This window comes from Calonectris borealis, chromosome 15 (assembly GCF_964195595.1).
Source record: "Calonectris borealis chromosome 15, bCalBor7.hap1.2, whole genome shotgun sequence".
NCBI lineage: Eukaryota > Metazoa > Chordata > Aves > Procellariiformes > Procellariidae > Calonectris > Calonectris borealis.
The window spans coordinates 22987167-23006702 of NC_134326.1; the positions used below are offsets into that span (position 1 = coordinate 22987167).

The 19536-nt window shown below is 48.6% G+C and overlaps 1 protein-coding gene across 5 annotated transcripts in view; it reads right to left on the reverse strand.

Moving 5' to 3' along the window:
* MGAT4B (alpha-1,3-mannosyl-glycoprotein 4-beta-N-acetylglucosaminyltransferase B) overlaps positions 1–19536 on the reverse strand; it is a 52101-nt gene that overhangs the window by 8853 nt on the left and 23712 nt on the right. For 4 of the 5 annotated variants that reach the window (XM_075164741.1, XM_075164740.1, XM_075164743.1 and 1 more), the window contains exons 2-6: positions 7066–7245; positions 6243–6383; positions 5087–5220; positions 2467–2513; positions 245–358 (exon numbers count right to left, since the gene is read on the reverse strand). In XM_075164741.1, the coding sequence (XP_075020842.1) occupies positions 245–358; positions 2467–2513; positions 5087–5220; positions 6243–6383; positions 7066–7245 (616 nt within the window). Of the gene's footprint in view, positions 1–244; positions 359–2466; positions 2514–5086; positions 5221–6242; positions 6384–6998; positions 7246–19536 lie in introns of those variants that run through there. The other variant, XM_075164744.1, reaches the window with a different exon arrangement.

The following is a 19536-nucleotide window of genomic DNA, read 5'->3' on the forward strand; positions in this document are numbered from 1 at the left end:
TGAACATCATCTGGCTTAAAATGACCCCCTTGCTTGGTGATGGAAACACCGCAGAACACGGCAAGCCCTGCAAAGCTGGCGCCAGTTCACACCCCTCCACACCAGGTCCCCCCAGCTCCTGCATAAAGCGTGTTTAAGGGCCTCGCCTGGCCCTGCAGAAGAGCCTTCCCTGCTGGAGTCAGCGGGGAGGCGCTGGAGTTACTTAATTCAGGGCTTGCTTGTTTTTAAGCTCATTGATTCTTACCTGACTCTTTCCCTGGGGTCCCCAAAGGATTCCCGCAGGTGGGAGAAATCAGGATAGAAATGCGGAGACGGGGAAATTACCTCCAGGAGACCTGAGTGTATTTCCTTTGGGAATCTGAGGGAGAAAAGCAGCAGTAAACAGATACCTCCATGTCTGACACACCATTTCATAGACCAAATTGCTGGGTAAACACTGAGCCGCAGAACCAAACAAAAAATACAGCCTCTAAGATAAAAATTCCCCAGCAGCTAGTGCACTTCCAAGCCTCCCCAAAGGACGTCAGCAGGGACTGCCACGGAGTTTTAAAGCTGCTCTCTGCCTCCCACGGTCTCTGATAGCCCCACGTTCGCGTGCTCCCCCCCAGCTCTCCCCGCCGCATGCACACACGGGTCGGCTTTAAAGACCAGCTGCTAGCACCACGTACTCTCTACAGGATTAAACGGACCTGCAGACTGGCGCACCACAGAAAGGACTTGCTGGCTTTACTGGCATTTAGAGATTTTCCAAATGCATCAGTAATTAAAAGCCATTTTGCAGAGATTATTTTATGCATTTCTGACAAGTTAAAACTCTGCTGTGCTGTAGTTAGGACAGCCAGCAGGAATTCTACCTAGTTCCCTTACGCTGGTAAAATCAGCATCTATTTTCCCTGTAATGTGGTTAAGAACCCTTTAAAGAGTCAAATGCAAACAGAAAAAAATGTCACCCATCTGAAAAATAGGTACCTACAACAGCCTTGCAAGCAATACCCAGAGATTACCGTAACTGTGAGAGATAAGCGGGAAAACCAGTTATTTTTATACTGCCTTTTTGAGAACATTTGGTGCAAGGCTGATTTCCTTTGTTTGTGCAGAGCCTGGAGGACGGGAGATGGGGCAGAGGGAGACAAAGCAGTGAGGTTGCCAAAAACTTCTCACTTATTTTTCCCTTCCTTATTCCCTCCTTGGGACTGGCAAGATTTTCAGCTAACATTTTCAAATCTTCCCTTCCTCAGGCAGCAGTGAAACAGAAGCTTCTCACTGAGCTGACAAAACCCGTACCGAAGCAGCAGCAGCTTTCTCCCTCCTGCGATATGAGCTCAGCCTGCCCTGGCTCCACACCACCTCAATTCAATTTGGAAGAAAAATAATTTCAGTGAATCGGGGAAGGGCAGGAGGCACTGGAGAGGGGGACAGCGAGAAATCAAATCATTAAGTCAATTAAAGTTTCAGGCCTTCTATGCAGAAGCACTCTCCGCAGCAGCGCCCAGTAATTTCATCAGGATCCATGGGACAATCAGCCCATTATCCCCCGATAAGTGCATCCTCCTGCCAGCAGGCAGAAGGAGGGGAGCTCTGCCAGCTCCTGCACAGCAAGATGGAGGGCTCTGTTTCAGCTCTCCTGCAAGTGCCCGGGAGCACAACCCTCCCCGCACACGTCCCAGCCCCTCTCCCATCATTGGCTCGGGGACGCGGGGCGCCGGGAGGATGTGCTGCCCTTTTGCGTTTCCTTCTTATGGCGACTGTGATCCTTTGGAAACTCGCAATCGCAGGAGCTGGACGGGAGTCACAGCCTCTTCTCTCACCATCTTTTTCTTTTGCCTTCCAACTCTGACGCTGTTAACGCCTGGACCGGCTCACGGTTAATAATCCATCACTGGCTTCTGCCTAAGCAGCCACAGACGAAGCTGCAAAAGCCACTAAGACTCTGGGACATAAATAGCAGCTAGCGTGAGAGACAAATGTAACTAGCGCCTAGAACAAGGGAAAAACAAACAGGCTGGAGCGGAAAGAAAAATGGATCACGGATTTTAGAGCAAAATAAGGCAGGAGCACTTGGGTGTGCTTACCACACTGCCCAGTTGCTCTGACTCGGGAGAGCAGGTAGAGGGCTGCACTAGACACAGAAACAATTGCCAGGATCACTGCAAATCTACATAATTCATCTTCTCGCAACGCCACAGGACAGAAAGAGCAAAATGGAACGGCATGACCGCATGTGTTAAATACTGCGAGCACAAAGCAGCCTACTGGAAGCTACATATGGGATGCATTTTAGAAGAAGCAGAAAGTGGAAGCAGCAATAGCAAAGACAGCCCAGAGTGTAAGAATAGCAAAAAACCCAAACAACCAAAAAAATACAAAAGGAAAGCAGAGAAGTGTGTATTTTCTCCTTAACGAAGCTGTTCCCTGGCCTCGCTACAGGCACAGACCGTACCGCCGTAGTCATTCGGAAGTGCTTACAAGTTTTTGATATTTTCTGCCACTCCGGCTGTGTACTGCAGATCCGTCTGAAAACAAAGGATAAGCAGTGTTAGATCCTTCAGCCTCAGCCTGTTGTCCCCCATGGCTCAGAAATCACCTTCAACACACCCTGGGGGTACTGTCAGCACCATCTTCATGACTCCTTTTATCCAGTTTAACTGCTCTCTCCACGCTGACGGACTCCTAGGAGCCCTCCTTTGGGGCCAGTGTTAACCAAAGGCATCACACACCAAAAACCACCCCAAAGGACTCAAGACCCTGCACATCATCTCCACGTGCTCTCCTGGCACTTCTGCCCCTGCCAGCGCCAAGCGTTTGCACAAAGTATTAACTTCTGAGCTATTTTTTTTTTTCTCTATACATGCTGGCTTTCACCCAAGCAAATACTCTTGGCAGAAAAGGATCTCCACCCCCTTTGTGAAAAAGAGACGTTTATTTATAAGCGTGCATTTTTCATTTCAGGTTCATTTCGACGCTTTTCTTCCTAAAACAACAGTTTGTTCCCACAATCAACCTGGCAACCTGTAACAGTTGGGAGGCAAAGGTCAGCAGCGCCGCACGCTGCTACCTGCAGGCGAGGTAAGGGCAAACACAGGGACAGGCACTGGACAGAAACCATCTGCACAGTGACTGGGAAAACAAAATCCAAGAACAAAGGGCTGGAGACCCAGGACCAAAAACCGCGCCTGCTTCCTGGTGGTGGTAGTGTTTTGGGAGGTTGTACGGATGACGGGACTGCGCGTCCCGGGCAGATCTGCTGACGCAGCATCACAGAAGCCGGGACCGGCTGCCGCTGCGCTCGGCGCCGGGCGGAGGTGAGAAGTGAGACGCCAGGGATGTATGTCACAAGCTGAGGACAGCGCTTCCACGCTGGAACGGCGACAAGGGAGGTTTTCTCGAGAGGAAAAAGGTCCCTTTCCCAAACAGGGCTCAGCCTCCCAGTGCTGGACTGACTTCTTACCCCGGCGCTGCCGAGAAAACAGGAACGGGAAAAACAAAGGCAGGAAAGATGCTCCTGGCTTTGGGAGCAAACACGCAGCTCCGCTCCAAGCGCCCGGCTGCCACCAAAGCGGCAGGTTTGTGACAGCCGAGCCGGCCAGCTCCCCTCTGCCAGCTGAGGAGCCCCCCGCTCTCCCAGGCAGCCCGGCCGCCGTGGATGACAGCCACAGTGGTTAGTGGTGGCACTCGGAAATGAGAAGCCCCCATCCCAAAAAGGACATTCAGTTGCCCCACTCGTTGTTCTGAGTCTCTAAATTACCCAGCGGCCGCTCCAGGTTCATACCACCTCTCCGCTATTTACTCTTTAAAGAGGAGCCCCAACAAGCAAAGCCAAGTGCAGGTGCATCAGGGAACACTTTGTCTGGGAAGAGGCAGAGCAGGCACAGCGGTGGCTGACACTTGCGTGGAAGGAGGACATTGTGTCAGCGAGAAAGAACAGTGACAGTGGTGATCCGCAACAACACCGTCGCTGTAACTGGGCTATGGCACGTGTGCTCCTGCACTTCATGGTATCAGAATTGATTTCTTTGTTGTTCACTTCCCTCGTCACAGGTACACACGGAAAGTCAGGTGCTGCCATCACAGCGTGCACCCTGTTTTCAAGTCCACTAAAAAAAAAATATTACTGCAGTCCTAAATAGAAGATGGTTTTGGTCAAGTTACTTAAAACCTCTCATGCTTTAACTCACCCGCTGTGAAAACAGCCACCAAACCTGCCCCGGCTCAAAGGGAAACGACAGCCAGGACTGAACCTTACCCCAGGCACCTTGAGCTGCACCCAGCTGTGCACACCTTCGCCTTGTATGAAATACCAGCCAGGGACCCAAAAGCCAAATGCTACTCAAAATGTCAAATTATGAGTAAACAGGCAGCAAACCCAGACATTTATCTTTGTTCTGCTCCCAGTGACATGCCACTGAGGCTTATCTTTCTCACCGGATTTCTGGAAATTAAGACAAATGCACTTCAAGCTCAAGAAAATAATCCTGAGGGGAAAGCCATGGAAAAAAATAACCATCTAAACCCATAGATAAAAGCAGCTCTTGTGGATTAACATAGCAAGGCTTTTTAGTCCCTGGATTCAGCAACTGATTCTAGGCTCCAGACACCAGTACGAAGAAGCATCATATTAGTCTCAGCCCCAAATCAGCGGGCTCTTGGGTTTGGAGAGGGGGTTAGTGAGGTCTTACGGGTACGCGGAGAAACGAAGCTGCTCCAGGAGCGGGTCTGAGAGCTCCCCCAGGTGTGGCCACGGGGCTGCTCCAGCACATTTTGGGAACAACCACTCAAGCACCCTGCAGAGCCATCACGATTCGGACCAGAAAGATAAATGCACGTGCTGCGCTGGCAGCTGCTCATGTTTGCCTGCTCGCACCCTGACCTCCCTGGCCCAGTCGGTGTTTCATTTTGGGCAGGACGCACCTAACGATCCTGGTCGGACGGCAGCCCAAAGCTGGGCTTATCTGCCCCGGCAAGCGGCAGAGCTGGCCTCCAGGTGGGCAGCCGTCCTGTTTGGCACCGAGTTTGGCAGGCAGCGGGATGGGGGCCAGGGAAACGGGATAACAGGGAAACGGGATAAACGGGCAAAGCTCTGTCTTACCTCGGCGATGAGGACGACGATGACGGAGTCCTCCTTCTCCTGCTGAGTGAGCTCTGAGATGAGGGAGTTGAGGGTGTCGGTGAGGTAGGAATGCACCTCCCGCTTCACGCTGGGGATTCCCATCACAACGGACACTGCTCAGAGCCAAGGAGAGATTTTAGAGAGGGGGGTGTGCTGGGACAAGACACTTCACTGCGCTCCCATGACCACCTCACGGTTCACCTGCTCGGTGCCATGCTAGGTCATTAAAAACCAGCAGTGATCAGCAAGTTGGTGGGTTCCTGGGCTACGTAGGGTTCCCATACTCCTGTCCCCCAGCCCAGTACCGACCAGCAGCACCCCAGTGTGCCAGGCTGGCAGGGCGCCCATGGCAGTCAGATAGACTCCTCCTTTTCTCCCTGAAAGACCAATGCCTAAGGAAACACCCAAACCCCCTTCCCCTCCTAGGGGCCTTTTCAGCCTGTGAATGTCAACTTCAAGACCACCCTTGTACTTCAAACCCCTCCCATGACCAGAAGCACCTCAGTTTCAGAGGGGTAAGTCAGGTCTTTGGCTTTGGGTTGGGATTTGGGAGCAGGGGGGAATTGTAGAATCATTTAGGTTGGAAAAGACCTTTAAGATCATCGAGTCAAACCGTAAATCTAACACTGCCAAATCCACCACTAAACCATGTCCACAGTAATCTCAGAAGTCCATAGACTTGTATTAATATTGCAGATGCATTTATAAAGAGGGAAACCAAAAAATCAACAACCACAACAATAAATCAAGTTGGCTAGTACCCAAAGTCCTACTCCAGATGGGATTTGTCTCTAAGACTAGTTAGAGTCTCCATGAAGCACCCTGCAAACTGTGCTTTCATCTGACCACCTTCTAGGCAAAGTCTAGAGCACTCTGGAGATGGAAAGCAGCAAAAACATCTGGCAGAAGCATTGAGAACATTTTAGTGCCAGTCAAGAGCACAGACCCCGTAGACTTGCAGACGTGACATGGCTTACCCACCCCGCATGTCACGATACCAAGGAAGCTTGCATGATGCATGCAGCCGTTCCTCCAGTCCTGCTCATCTCCGCACCACAGCCAGGCCCGGAGGAAAGGGGAGGCAGAGGCACTAGGGTGAGGAAGAGCACCAGAAGCAGCACTAATTCCCATTTACCTCCAGTGCGCCCCTGTCCCACATGCACGGCTGGCTGCAGACTGTTCTCCTTTGACAGCAAATGTGGCAAATGATGGAAGATGGTGGGAAGGTGCAGCACATTCTTGTTGGTGATATTCCACAGTTTTAACTTGGTTTCGTCTTAAAAAGGAAAAGGGAATCAATTGCAAGGAACGGTAGGTAGGAAGAGACTGCAAGGCAAAAAGCCTTTCTAGAGCAGCCTGGCCACCCGAGACTACTGCTGGGTTATAAAAAATCAGGCCAACCTTTAACACGCTACCACAAACCCAATTAAAGTTCAGCAGCAGCCATGAGGGCCTTAAAGAAGTCCCAAAATATTTGGGAAGGAGGGAGGGAGAATGAAAGTAAAATGAAGGTCAAATCGGATCTTTCTGTAGGGATCCAATTTTCTTCAACTGAGCAACTTAAAAAAAAAAGAACAAATAAATTGGCGAGTGGTGCTCAGCCAACCTAACTCCTTCCCCCCCCTTTTGGATACCCATTTTCCATATGGATTCAATATAGCCATAGGAAACGGCATGTATGACTTGCAAGGAAAAAAAAGCTTGTAAGCAAGCAAATTGGCAAATATCCGCGGCAGAGGCAAATCTCAGTGTTTAATGATGCATATGCACCTCTAATTAAACAGGAGTTGAAGAGTTCCCAAGTCCCTCTGAACTCCACAATTTGCTCGCGCCGCGGGAGAGAAGGGCACGTCCTGTCCGCAGCCCTGCACACACGCACACGCACGCACACCTCTCTACCTCCTCATTAGCAACAGCTTCAAAACAGCCTGAGATCCTCAACTTCTCTGTTTATTCACCAGATAAGCTGCTCCAGGTCCGGTTTATATCCCGCAGGGCCTGCTTCTCCGAGATCGCTCTCTTGATCTCCTCCAGGACCAGGTTGAGCTCCTTCGAGCGCTTCAGGCTCTCCTGCTCGGCTGCGTGCAGTCGGTCGCGGAGGGCGAGAAACTCCCGCTGGTAGATGTCCACAACGTCACCTGAGGATGGAAAAGAGAGAGAAGCTTTCTCCTCTGCGCTCTGAAGGGTTTCAAGTCGCAAAAGCAATGCCCATCACTCATACCTCCCCTACCTCCACAATCCTTAAAACATGGATTTAGGGAGCTGTGGTCCAGCACGCACCCATCGGTTGTGTTGGAGAGAGGGCAGTTTAGGTTGCAGAACTACAATTAAAAAGCTCCTTCCATTTTTCTCTTTAACTTGGGTTTCCAGGTCATATAGAAATACAACCTCGTTCTCTGCAACCAAAGCATGCAGCAAAAGATAAGTTGCATGGTAGTTCTTCTTCACTATATACTTGGAAAAGGGGAGTCAGCTGTTGGCATTAATTTTATGAGCAATATTCTGCATCCCTTTGCAGCTCCAGAAGTTTGAGCGCGTGAGATGGCGACCGCTGGAGCCAGCAGTGGGGAACCAGAGTCAAGTGAAAAAGAACTGAAAGCACTGGTGGTGATGGCCTGTAAAGCCACGACAAACCCAAGGAATACCATATTTTTAATTGCATTGCTCCTTGCTTTGGTTTCCTTACGGTACACAAAGGAAAGAGTTTTAAGAGCACACATTGAAGGCCATTCGAGCGGGTAATTCAGGAGAACCTGCGGACAGCATCTCGGAGGCCTTCTCCAGACAGCATGGGGCATCTCCCAGATGACCCCGAGTGATGAAAGCGAGATGCTGGCAAGGGGGATGCCGCTCTGCAGCGAGACGAGGGCAGGCACAGCATCTCCTCCAGCTTCGGAAGAGAGTCGCAAATTCTAATGGCCAAAAAGGATTTGGGGAATCTCAGCTCTCCGAAAGAAGGCAGGATAAAGAATATCACACGGCAATAGCTGCCTGGATGCTTATATAAATCCAAGTGTTTGGATGCGCACATTAAGAATGCATCATAAATGTACTATATAAAAAAGAAACTTTTGATAGGGTAATAAAGCTTTTTATTCTGAAACATCATCTTATCACCATACCCTTTTTAAGCAATAAAACTATTGAGAGCCTTCAGCCAGAACTAATTATACAATAGCTGGGAGTGGAATTGGTTAGCCATTAATGAACTTTCCTGAGCCGTTTTTTACTCCATTGTTAATGAAACTACTCATTAAAAATACACTTTTATCTGTGGTCATTCATGTGTTTTCAGTAAGGCTATAACTCCCAGGACTGCACCCAAAACAGATTTATCCACTGAATAGTAGTAGACCCTTAGCCCAAACACGACCAGGAGAGCTAACGACCAAAAATACTGCACTGGAGCTTCCCAACACAGGGCTAAATATAAATCAGAGCCATTGAAAAAAGATACACTGACTGCATCGACAACTTCTAATTTGGGGTCCATAAAGAAAAAGGAATTTTGAAGATCAGACATACCCAGCTCCAAAGCACAGAGTTTCCAAGACAACAGTGCTTCCCAGCCCAGCTCCCATCAATGCTTTTGCCTAGGAAAAGTTTCCCCCGCGGGGTCTCTTCCCCAAAAAAAACCTTCTTAAAGGCTCACTGCTTCGACACAAGGGACCCCCCCGAGGCAGTCTGGCTCCTATTGACCTTTCAGCATTATTTTCAAAGCCACTGGCACGTGGGGAGGGAGCAGAGGAAGTTACACCCATTTGATTACTCCGTCCATCTGACAACACGTTATTCAGAGAAAGTCGAGGGACAGACATAAACAAGACCAGTCCTTCCTTTTTCCTGTGCGGTTCCGCTCGTTTTCCACTCCCATCAAGAAAACATTTAAAAATTTGCAGAAAAACAGGTTAACACTTTGGGAGCTGCCATAGGAATTCACAGGAGATGTCAGGCTTTAAATTGACTCCACGATGAGCTAGACCTTTACCTCCTGGTACGTCTCAGGCATAAGAATATACCTTTCAGCTTCCCAGTACTCTAGATTATAGGTTTTCCTACTTGTATCTTTTACCAGCGGCATCTGTGAACACCAGCAAGGAGCAAGTCTTGCTCCCCTTTTTTGCACGAAAGGATGGCAGGAACCATGCTTGTGCAAGGCTGGAAGCGTTGGCCTCTCGGCATACCGGGGGGTTGCTATCCTGTGGATGCGATCAAAGCCAAATCACAGGTGAAGGCTGCCATCAGCTCTTGTTCTGCAATACCTGGAGCAGTGTAAAGGCAAGGCTTTGCACTTAACGGCTTTTTCCAGAGCACTGCACTTCGTTTGTGTCAGATTTAGAAGGGAAATGTCACTGATTATTCAGTCACTAATGACCTGCCCGCCGAAGCCAAGAGCTGTACTTTTCATTAGACTGCAATGGTGATGTGCAGTCAACCATTTGCTGCTTTTCTGGCTAATGGTTGGAAGTGAAATTGTATTTGTTTCCAGTGCTCTTGTCCTATGATGTCTTCGTAGGCTTTCCATTCCTTAATTAAAATTTCATGAAATTTAAAAGCTGATCGATCGTGACCGGTTCCGGTGACAGCTTGAACAGTCCGAGACAAAGGCCAAGATGGGTGTACAGTTTCCCATGAATTTACAGTAATGCCATTTTGCACTCCTTGGTCTGCAGTGACACATGGATGCAGAGCCGCCATCCTCGCAAAAACCCTCAGCTGCTCAGCTAGGGAAGGTTCTGAAAAGCCAGGAAGGGCAGCAGAGGATAAGGGGGGGGAAAATTGGCTCCCATCTCTACAAGCAAGGTTGGACACAGAAGTGATTTGCTGCTAATTAGGCTGAACAAATTTTTCAGCTAGTATCAGTTCAGCACAGACCCTTTACTTGCCTTTCAAAGCAGCAGCACTCCCTATCTACATATTTATTGTATTCCCTCCCAGCACAAGACAGCAGAGCTCTTAAAATATCTCCAGATTCAAGCACTGCAGGACAAAAACTCCCAGCTATATCTATATTAAAAAAAAACCTCAGCTTACTTTTTCTTGAGAGATAACACATTGCTTCGGGCTTAAAATACACTGGTTTAATAAAGAAAGAAAGTTGGTGTTAGGTGACAGTCAGCAGGACAGACCTGGGAGACCAAAAACCTCTCAACCTTGCAGCACTTGCAGCACACATTGTGCATGTCCAGTGCCCTGCAAATAACCCAGTTCTCACCTTGCCATGCCTGACATTTGCACTCAACGGTCTTTTGCAAGCCGTCTTTAGGAACAGGCTGGCTGTAAGGCTCCGAGCGTACATCGAGCAGCTTCGTACAAGCCGGCTCTCTGCAGGCCAGAGAAGGCAGCGCTGGGCACAGCTGAGCGCCGGCCGCCATCTGCCCATCCCGGTGCTCTGGGGGCCGTGTACCCTTGGAGGGGGGAGCAGCCTGCGGCGGAGGCACAGCGGCCGTAGGAAGCGGCCGGCTGAGCATCGCTCGCCGACCATCGGCTCCCCCCTCTGCTCCTTTCTCTCGCTCCGGCTATGCCCAGCCGCAGCTGCCAGGCTTCATTTTTTTAGCTGGGGGGCTCCAGCTGAGAACCCTGCGCTGGATTTGCTGAGCAACAACACGAACTGCTGGTGAAGCAGTAGGCAGGGACGGCTGGAACGGGCTCCTTTCCCGGCAGCCGGGATGCAGCGGCATGCAGCGGATGGGCACACGGGCTGCTCCCCAGGAGCCTTACATGGGCTCTGCAGAGCTGATCTCCTGCAGCCTTCCCAAAGGTTTTCATCCATCCAAGAGAGCGTCCATTCAATAAAAAGTATTTCTCCATGATGGAGAATTCTGTGCCTTCGTTCTTATTTAAGTGACTATTAAGCGCAAACCATGTTTGCTAGCAGAGGTGAGGGCTGGGACATCTGCGTCCACTCTGCTTACCCATTTTTAGTTTTTGAGTGAAAGCAAGATACCTGATCTGATCCTAAACCAGCAGACGGGCACAAAATCAGACCAGTGCTGATAAAACCCCCGCCCTGAAATCTCTCACGGGCATCCATATATATATCTCTACATATACAGTCAGGAATGTTATAATTCTGTATTCTGCATTAGTCTTTCAAATCGCACTCCAACCTCCCAGGGAGCCTGCGGTGCATTTTAAACATGTCCGTATTTCAGGACCAATTACTTTTGGTTTTGTTCTCCGCAGATAACTTCTCCCAGCAGAGCGGACCCATGGCCAAAGCCAGAGATTTCCCTCCAACTCAATCTTTTCAAAAGCAAATGCAAAGTCTTTGCTAGCTGGATTTGCTTCTCATTAGGAAGACTTTCAAGAGACTTTGTTTAAAAACTAAGAACAACCCCCAAACCTCTAAACTGTTTATCTTTATAAAATCTTGGCTCCAAGTGCACAACTGCACCTTTTGACCGGTCTGCTGCAAGAGTTCCCAGGGGCAAAAGAGCTGAAAAAAAGTGTAGTCCCCAGTTCACAACGCAAACGGAGTTGGAGCAGAAAACTAAACTGCCTACAGAAAATTTCTCTGCAATGACTATTCTCCTTCATTTTATTTAAAGCACCCCTTTAATTAATAACCGTTCCCCCTCTGGGACTTGCAAGGGCCTGGGGGGACTCCAGAGGACACAAACAACCCCCTCCCCGTGCTACAGCATCTATGTTGTCCAAGAATGCAACCAGGGAAGCACGGGGAACCAAGCTGGCGAGCCATCCCACCCCAGCTCGCCTCCGTCCCCGTCCCAGCCAGGCGCCTGTGCTGCCCACGCCCGGCGTCGTCCCCAGCCACGTACAGGCGCTCCTGGAGTTAGATGATGATTAGGGATTTTTTTTTTACGTTTTGATGTTTAATGATTTATATAATGCTGGCGCCGCTCCACACATTACACTCTAGATTGCCCTGATTGAATCGCAACATTCATTAGGTATTTTGCTAACAGAATTTCACCAGACCATTAAAATGGATATAAGGAGTTACTGTGCCTTATTGGTGAATTCAATTCAGCTCCTGAGATGCGAAAAAGGTTAGTCCTGCTTTACATGGAAATCTGATGGCTAGCACAGCACACAGATGTTAGACACTTTGCACAGGTACACAAGGATCAGCAATAACTCTACAATAAACATTTTATACCATTAAAAGCAAAATACTGCCCTTTGCTCATCTGGCTGTAGACGGAAGAGACCAGCTTTAGAGACTCACCATAAACAAAACCCCAAAGCATCCCCCAAAAAGCCGCAGGGAAGCGACTCTGCTGTGCTACGTGGAGCTACAGGTAAGTTGTGACAGTAAAAACATTGCCTTAAGTAGCAGAAAGAAAAAGAGAGGATCGTTCAGCATCCAAAATACTCCCCAGAAGTCACTGCCCTTGCCAGGCAGGATGAAGATTCAGCAGGTCTTTTCCTTCAAATCTAAAGAAACACTAACCGTGCTCCTGTAAGGTGAGCAAGATGAGAGATACATGTCTCCCCGCCATGACCCAGCTGACCATTGTTCCCAGTCTTGCACTCGTCTGTTAAAATCATAAATGTTTGGGCAGCTTAGGATATATGCAGCCACCGAGAACTTGGTTTGCCTTAAGGAACTGAGCACCAAGACATGCCAAGCAACAAAGGCCAGATTTCAGGGAGCGGACGTTACCTGCTGGGGTGGACCTCCCGAAAGGCTCCAGCAGTTGCCGCTACCCTGCTGGGGGCTGATTTGTCCCCAAGGAAAGAAAGAGCATTTCAGCAGTGCCATCACCACACAGCAAACACGGATGCTTTATTCAGCAAACATTATGCGACATTTACAGCTCCGCTGTGTCCCAAACCACCTGGATACTGAGCCAAAACAGACATTTTCTAGCCGCTGCTTATAAAATACACCTCGAGTTTCTTCATTATAAGTTTCTTTAAACTTTTTTTTGTAAAGAATATAATTTGTGGTTAACAGCAAGACAGAAAGTAACACGGAAAGTAGAGTCTTTAGAACCACTAGAAAGCTCATTATTACCGGGAAAACAGCTGTAGGTGCGGAGAGCGGCAGGCAGGGCAGGGACAGGGAAGGAAGGAGGCGGCACGTGGCTTTCCCAGCTCAAAGCAGAGGGGCCGTGTTACGGTGGCGCTGGCGCTGATGGGACGAGCCCCGGAGTCGCCAGAACAGCCACGGGCGGCCAAAGCAGCCACCAAAAATAGCAGCTGTGGTTTAGTTCCTTGTGTTCATCCTCTGCCCTTTATTTACACTTTGTTTCAGTTCAATCACTACCAAGGGTGTGTTATATCCTGAATCGGGGCCAAATAATGTATTTCGATGCCACCACCACCCCAATGCACATCTCGGCGCCATCGCTACGCCCCAACTTAGAGCCTATGCTCAAGCACCATCCTGAGCACAGGCAGCACCGTTCTTCAGCATCAGGGTCTATGGCATGTTACAAAAACCAGTACCCAACCTCCATACCTCCACGCTGCCCAGGTAGGCGACAGCAGCAGGAGCGACCCTTCGCAGCCAGCGCCCACCCAGCCGCTCAGCCCAGCACTGTGGAGGCTCTCGCATTGCCCCCGGGTTGAGCATCCCACCGTCGTGCTGAGCTAACACATCAGCCAGCGCCAAGAGGCTTATTAAAAGTCAGCCTGTCTGAAAAAATGATCCTCAAATAAAGAAAGCGCTTCCACTGGCTGCAATCTGTTGTGTGTGTGTGTGGTTTTTTTTAATATAGCCATCTAGTAAGAGCCTGTGGTATATTTAACAGCATTTCAACCTTCGACAGCTCCATGTAATGAGATAGAAATGCAATGCATTTTCCACTGACGGTCTCTACCCAGGGAGCACGGGCACCCTTAAGTCACCATTTCTTCTTTTTGCAGCAGTAGGTTTTGATCATATTCCCGTTGCACGACTCCTTGCTGGAGTTTAATGTTGTCTCAGCACATATGTCCTCAGAAGGAGAGAGGAAAATACATATCCCCTGCACCTTCATATTTCAAAGTAGGAGCAACTGTTTGCATTTGAGATCCAGTTCAGACAACATTCACACAGATCCTTCCAAAAATAAGCTTTTTTTCTTCTTTTAAAGTCCTAAGTAGGAAGTTTGCAGGGATGGGGATGAGTAGATTTCCCATTATGGAGACGATGAACCACAACACGGATGGTGAACATTATAATTCCCCTTCCAAGGAGGAAAGCAAGTCGCAGGGGTGCCTGTGCCCAGACCCAAAAAGCTCCCCAGGGAGTTGAAGGAGGGATGCAGGCTCCAAAGGATGTAGAAACTCAGAAATTAAGAAAGCAAACAGTGATGCCCATCACCTATGCCTAAAGTGTCTCGGATCAGGGCAGAGGAGGCAGCAGAAGCCGTCAGACAGCTCTCGGGTACCTGCAGAGCAGGTTTGGGATCTCCTTCTGCAGCCCAGCTCCGTGGGTGAACCACTGAACGATACAAACAGCTCCGAGATCATTGCGAATCCCCTGAGCCGCAAACGAAAGCACTTGGCGGGCGAGGAAATCCCCGGCAGGTATAAACCACCATCAGCTTCTGCAAAAGGAGCTAGCCTTCTGATTTTTCCTCGTTTTTTTTTCAACCTGTTCACGGGATTTAACAAGACGGAGAAATCAGATGGCAATTCATTTTGCTGCAACACAGCTAAGGAGGAAAAGGGAAGAGGGCAAATATGGCCATTGATCTAAAGAGAAAGAAGACGGAATTAAATAGTGAATTTTCATCACAGCAAAAGGTTACCTATCAAGAGGAAGCCATACAGATTGGTATTAAACCCACCGTCTAATAGATTTAGTGAGGATCTGGAGAAGGAGATGAATTTGTGAAGTAGCCAAATACAGAGCTGACACAGAGACAAGTTCGTCAAAGCCAGAAAAGAAGCAAATGACCGGAGAAAAGGCAACAAAATGGCAAATTAATGCCAAAGCTGATAGATGCAAATTAATTGGGGGGGAATCAAGGTATTTTTCACATGGTTCTTAATTAACAATATTAACTAGGAAAAAGACCAGAGCATCAGTGTGTCTTGATGCTGCTCTGCAAGCAGCAGCAATCCAGGGAAAAAAGGGGGATGGAGAGGGATGCAAACAAGGTGTTAGTCTGCTTAGTGAACGGGATCGGGCATAATAGTACAAAGATTATAACATTATTAAAATGATGCTGCCTAATCCCAGAATAGTTTTCACCTCATCTGAAAAAGAGTATTATTACAGTCTTAAAAGGGGCTTTAGAAGAGGGTGATGAAAACGATCAAAGGACTGGAAAAAAAAAACCTGCTCTGTGAGGAAAGAAAAAAAATATGAGATTATTCATCTTAGGATAGGCATAATAATAGGGCTTATGATGAAAAGCATATAAAATAGAGTGATATAATGAAAATATATTACAGACTTCCATTCTCCTTGTCTCAAAATATAGAAGTAAGTAACCATTCAATTCAAATATTAATTTGAAACTGATAAAAGGAAATGTGTTGCACAGAAAAAGTGTATTATTTCTCTGAATTCACTGCCATGGAAAAACACTGAAATGAGGAATTTAAACAACGCAGAAGAGCTGGATGGTGCTGCAAGCACAGAGGCACCATGAGATGGGGCTGAGACCAAGATGGGGAAAATCACCACCCCACCGGTGGTCCCTGGCCTCGTCCGGGTTGGCAGTCCCTTTTTCTCGTGTTATTTGGGAGAAAGACCCCAAATTTCTGTGTCTCTCCTCACAACTTAATTAGGATCACTGCAGCTTTCTTCTTCAAAGCAAAGCTAATTCATTAGCCATCTAATTATTTACCTGTGTAGCACAAATACAGCTTTCGAAGCATTTTTTTCTCCAATGGAAAGCGAAGGCCCTGTTCTTGGTGATTTTTTTAAATACTCCTATTTGATTGGGGAATAAAAACATGCTGAAAGTGAACAAAATAAAGTACTACAGAAATCATGGGTCATTAAACCTTGAAATAATTGCAGCTCTACAGGATTTTTAAGGAAGGACATCACACAGGCAAACCTGGGCGAGGAGTGGAAAGAAAGGGGGAAAAAGGCGAACGGGAAAGGCTGGGAATTTATAGACGTGGTCAGTCCTGACTGAGCAAACCTGTGCGTGGTTTAAAAGAAGATGCATTTGCCTAATGCACTGTCCTTCCATGGCATGGGCAGGGAAAATGCTCTGGGATGCGCCTAAGGGCAGCGGGAACAGACTCGCAGCGGGAAGCATGTTGCTCTCCTGTATTGAAAATGCACTTGCAGGAACCTGCAGCAGCCTCGTCCGCGAATCGTCAAGGTCCAGGCACCGGGGTCTCGGTGCTGGCCACGCCATGGGTTGTTTTACTTGCCACCTGTGGCCATCAGCTTCACGCTGGATTGCAAACCGTCCCATGCAATAAAAACCCAAATCGGATTTGCTTGGCTCTCACCACTTGCCAACCTCCAGACTGGATTTCTCTCCCTGTTGCCTTGTTCTCACAACGAGTACCGAAGCTAGTGAGTAAAATCTCATGAACCGAAACAACCCCGAAGAAACAGCTGATGTCTGGAGCACGCAGGACTGCGTTCCCGTGGGTGCTGGCAAGGCCCAGCGCTGGAGCTTTGAAGAAGCAGAAAATCCCGAAGCAGAGCAAATGCCTCACAGTCTAACAGGAAAGCCCTTTTTATTACAACCTAATTATGCTAATAGTGAAACAGAGACCTTGTTCCACCAAACCCCAAAGCACCCACGCATCCCACCCTGTGCTAGCGGTTCGCAACTCCATCCGAAAGGAATCCCTCCAAGAAGGGAGGCTGCTCTTTGCAAAGGTCATTGTGTCAATCATCACGCCCTTTCTCTAGCAGTAGCTGCTGCTAATTGCCTGTGAAGGAGTCGAAATGAAATTCTTGTCAATCCTCCTCCCAACATTACTAAAATCCATCATCATCATCATCCCCCCCACAAATGACCATGAGCCACCGGCACTTTGCAGCTGATGGACGAGCTCAGCCCATCTCGGGACATGGCAGGTGAAAAAGCAGTTCCACTTTGCAAATTGAAGGATAGCTTATTGATTAGCAGCAATAAGTGCCGGGATGTTGTATTTCCCCATCTCCTTGTACGATCGACCATCGCAGTCATCATTCCACTAAAGTTACCACCAGACTCAGAACAGCCGAAATCCTGGAACAGGGGGAATTTGTTTAATCAATAACATATGAAGCTTTTGGCATGGCTGAGCGTATGAAAGAATTTTACAACAGCAAAAGAAAGTATTGCTGTGTTATAAATCAGAGAACACATATGGAAAAGTTAGAGCGATGTACTAAGTCAGAGGGATATCAAGGAAATCACAGAAGTTCTGGCTGGAGTCCCTGGCTCCGCTGATGTTAATAGCCAGGGACTTCAATGCAAGTCAGGTTTGACTTCTTTTTCCAAAAGAGTAACTCATTTGCATGCGACTGTATTAGAGTGAAAGGATATTTAGAGCGTTCCCTTCACTCCACTGTCTATGTAAATTGTACATCTTGTCTACCTACAGATCCGCAGCAGCAAACAAATTACAGTTTCCCTATTGCACCAATGCCCGATCAGATGCACGACTGGGCTGGTGGGTAGGAGCAGATTTTTAAATCACCACATACTGATCACAGGATGAGCTGATCTGAATTGCATTTTGTTTCAGTAGTCTTAAATAATTTGCAGAATGCTTAAAATAAAATGCATACAGAACCTTTTAAAAATTACTCAGCATTAATATTTGAAATATTTATCCCCCAGGGCGCAGGCTTGTAACGTGAGCACTTAATGGGGTACATTTTCTTCTCTCCAGAGAAAAAACAAGACATTGCCATTAAATAGCACACTTAGACCAACTACGAGCGTCGATGCTATCTGAGGGCTCTTGTTTCATTTTATATGCTAGGATAATTCCTGGGAAGAAAAACATACCGCTAAAAGAGGAGGAAGACCCGCTTCTCCCTTTTCTCATTCAGCAGCCAAGAAAACATGAGAAAGGGTTATCAAATAATGCCGATACCCCCCCCACAAAACCACACCAGCCAGCTTTAGAGTGTAAAAAAACCCCTTCTCTCTTCCCCTTGCAGAAAGTACATCACTGAAGTACAGAAAGATGGAGTTCCCGACTTGCCAGCAACACCTGTGGTAATTTAACTTTTCCCTACTCAAAAACGCAGGAACTAACCCAGAGCTGGGGGGCCCCGGTGCCACATCCGACAACGGTTCAGCTGCGGAGCTGCCTGCCAGCCCCGTGCCAGCAGCAGCAGCAGCAGCAGCTGCAGCAGCAGCGTTACTCCAGATCGGCTCCGCTGCGAGGCGACGCAGATGCTGGCGACGGCACAGCACCAGGTGGAGGTTGCAGGACACTGCAAGGGTAGAAGACAAACAGCTGGGGGAGGAGGAGGATGACGATGCAGGTGCCCTACTGCTAAGACCTTTGGTTGCTTATTAAATGATGCCTGAAAGCTTCTCAACAAGCTGCTGCTCTGAAACGTTACCGGCATCTCCCGCTGCCCCGTGCCGAGCTCCGCCAGGGTGTCACGAGTGGCTCTCGGCAATCTCAAGCCAGCTGGGCCTGGTTTCCAGCCAGACCATCCTGCGACCGAGCCGGTGCTAAAAAGGAAGCGCATGGGAGCTAGGATGCCCTTTTGGACAACAGCCCAAATGGAGAGCAGTTTAAATGGCTTGCGAAACCACATCCTTACAGGTTTTGCTTTCTTGCAATGTCAGGTTTACCTAATGGCTTAAAGACACTGCACTGAATCTTACTGTATGCTGCTTAACACCTCCAGAAATAGGTATGCTTCCCATAGCAAGACCATGGTATTTATGCTTAATTTCACAACTATTCCTAAAGTGCTGTTTAGTCCTGGCAGAGGACACTTCATGCTCCCTGCGAGCAGATGCGCCATTCATGCCTCTCATTTCCTTAGAACATGTCTATTTAAATGCATTTGGGTTTTCAGTATTTCACACACCGTTACCTTTACTGGTGGCATATATAAGGTAATGCTAATTGCTATGTGGGCTGCTGTGGCTCAGTTTTCCAGACTTTCCACCCAGGGGGAAGCTACATTACAGAAAGATTCAATTTGGCATATTGAGGTGCTGCAAGGAGAACGCAAGATGGACGGGCTGCCCGCTGCAAGGAGAAGAGCCCCCGTCTCCCCGCAGGAACCCACCAGCTGCGCCCAGCAATCGGTGTCAGAGCCCACAGAGAGAGTCTTCCACAACAAAACGGTTGTATCTTACGCGGCCCAGAAAGCACCAGCGCAGCCAGACGTCCTCACAGGAGCATGCGCGGGACGACGCTGAATCGGGCTGCCGGAGAGCCCAGCGCTGCAGCACCCAGCACGGCTCCCCCGGCAGCGCCCCGCCGCCCCAGCCGCTCCTCGGGATGGAATCAATCCATCGGTCGGTTTTACGCCGGAACCGGAGGATTTGCTGAGATGCTCAAACCAGGAGCTCAGACATTTTTAAACC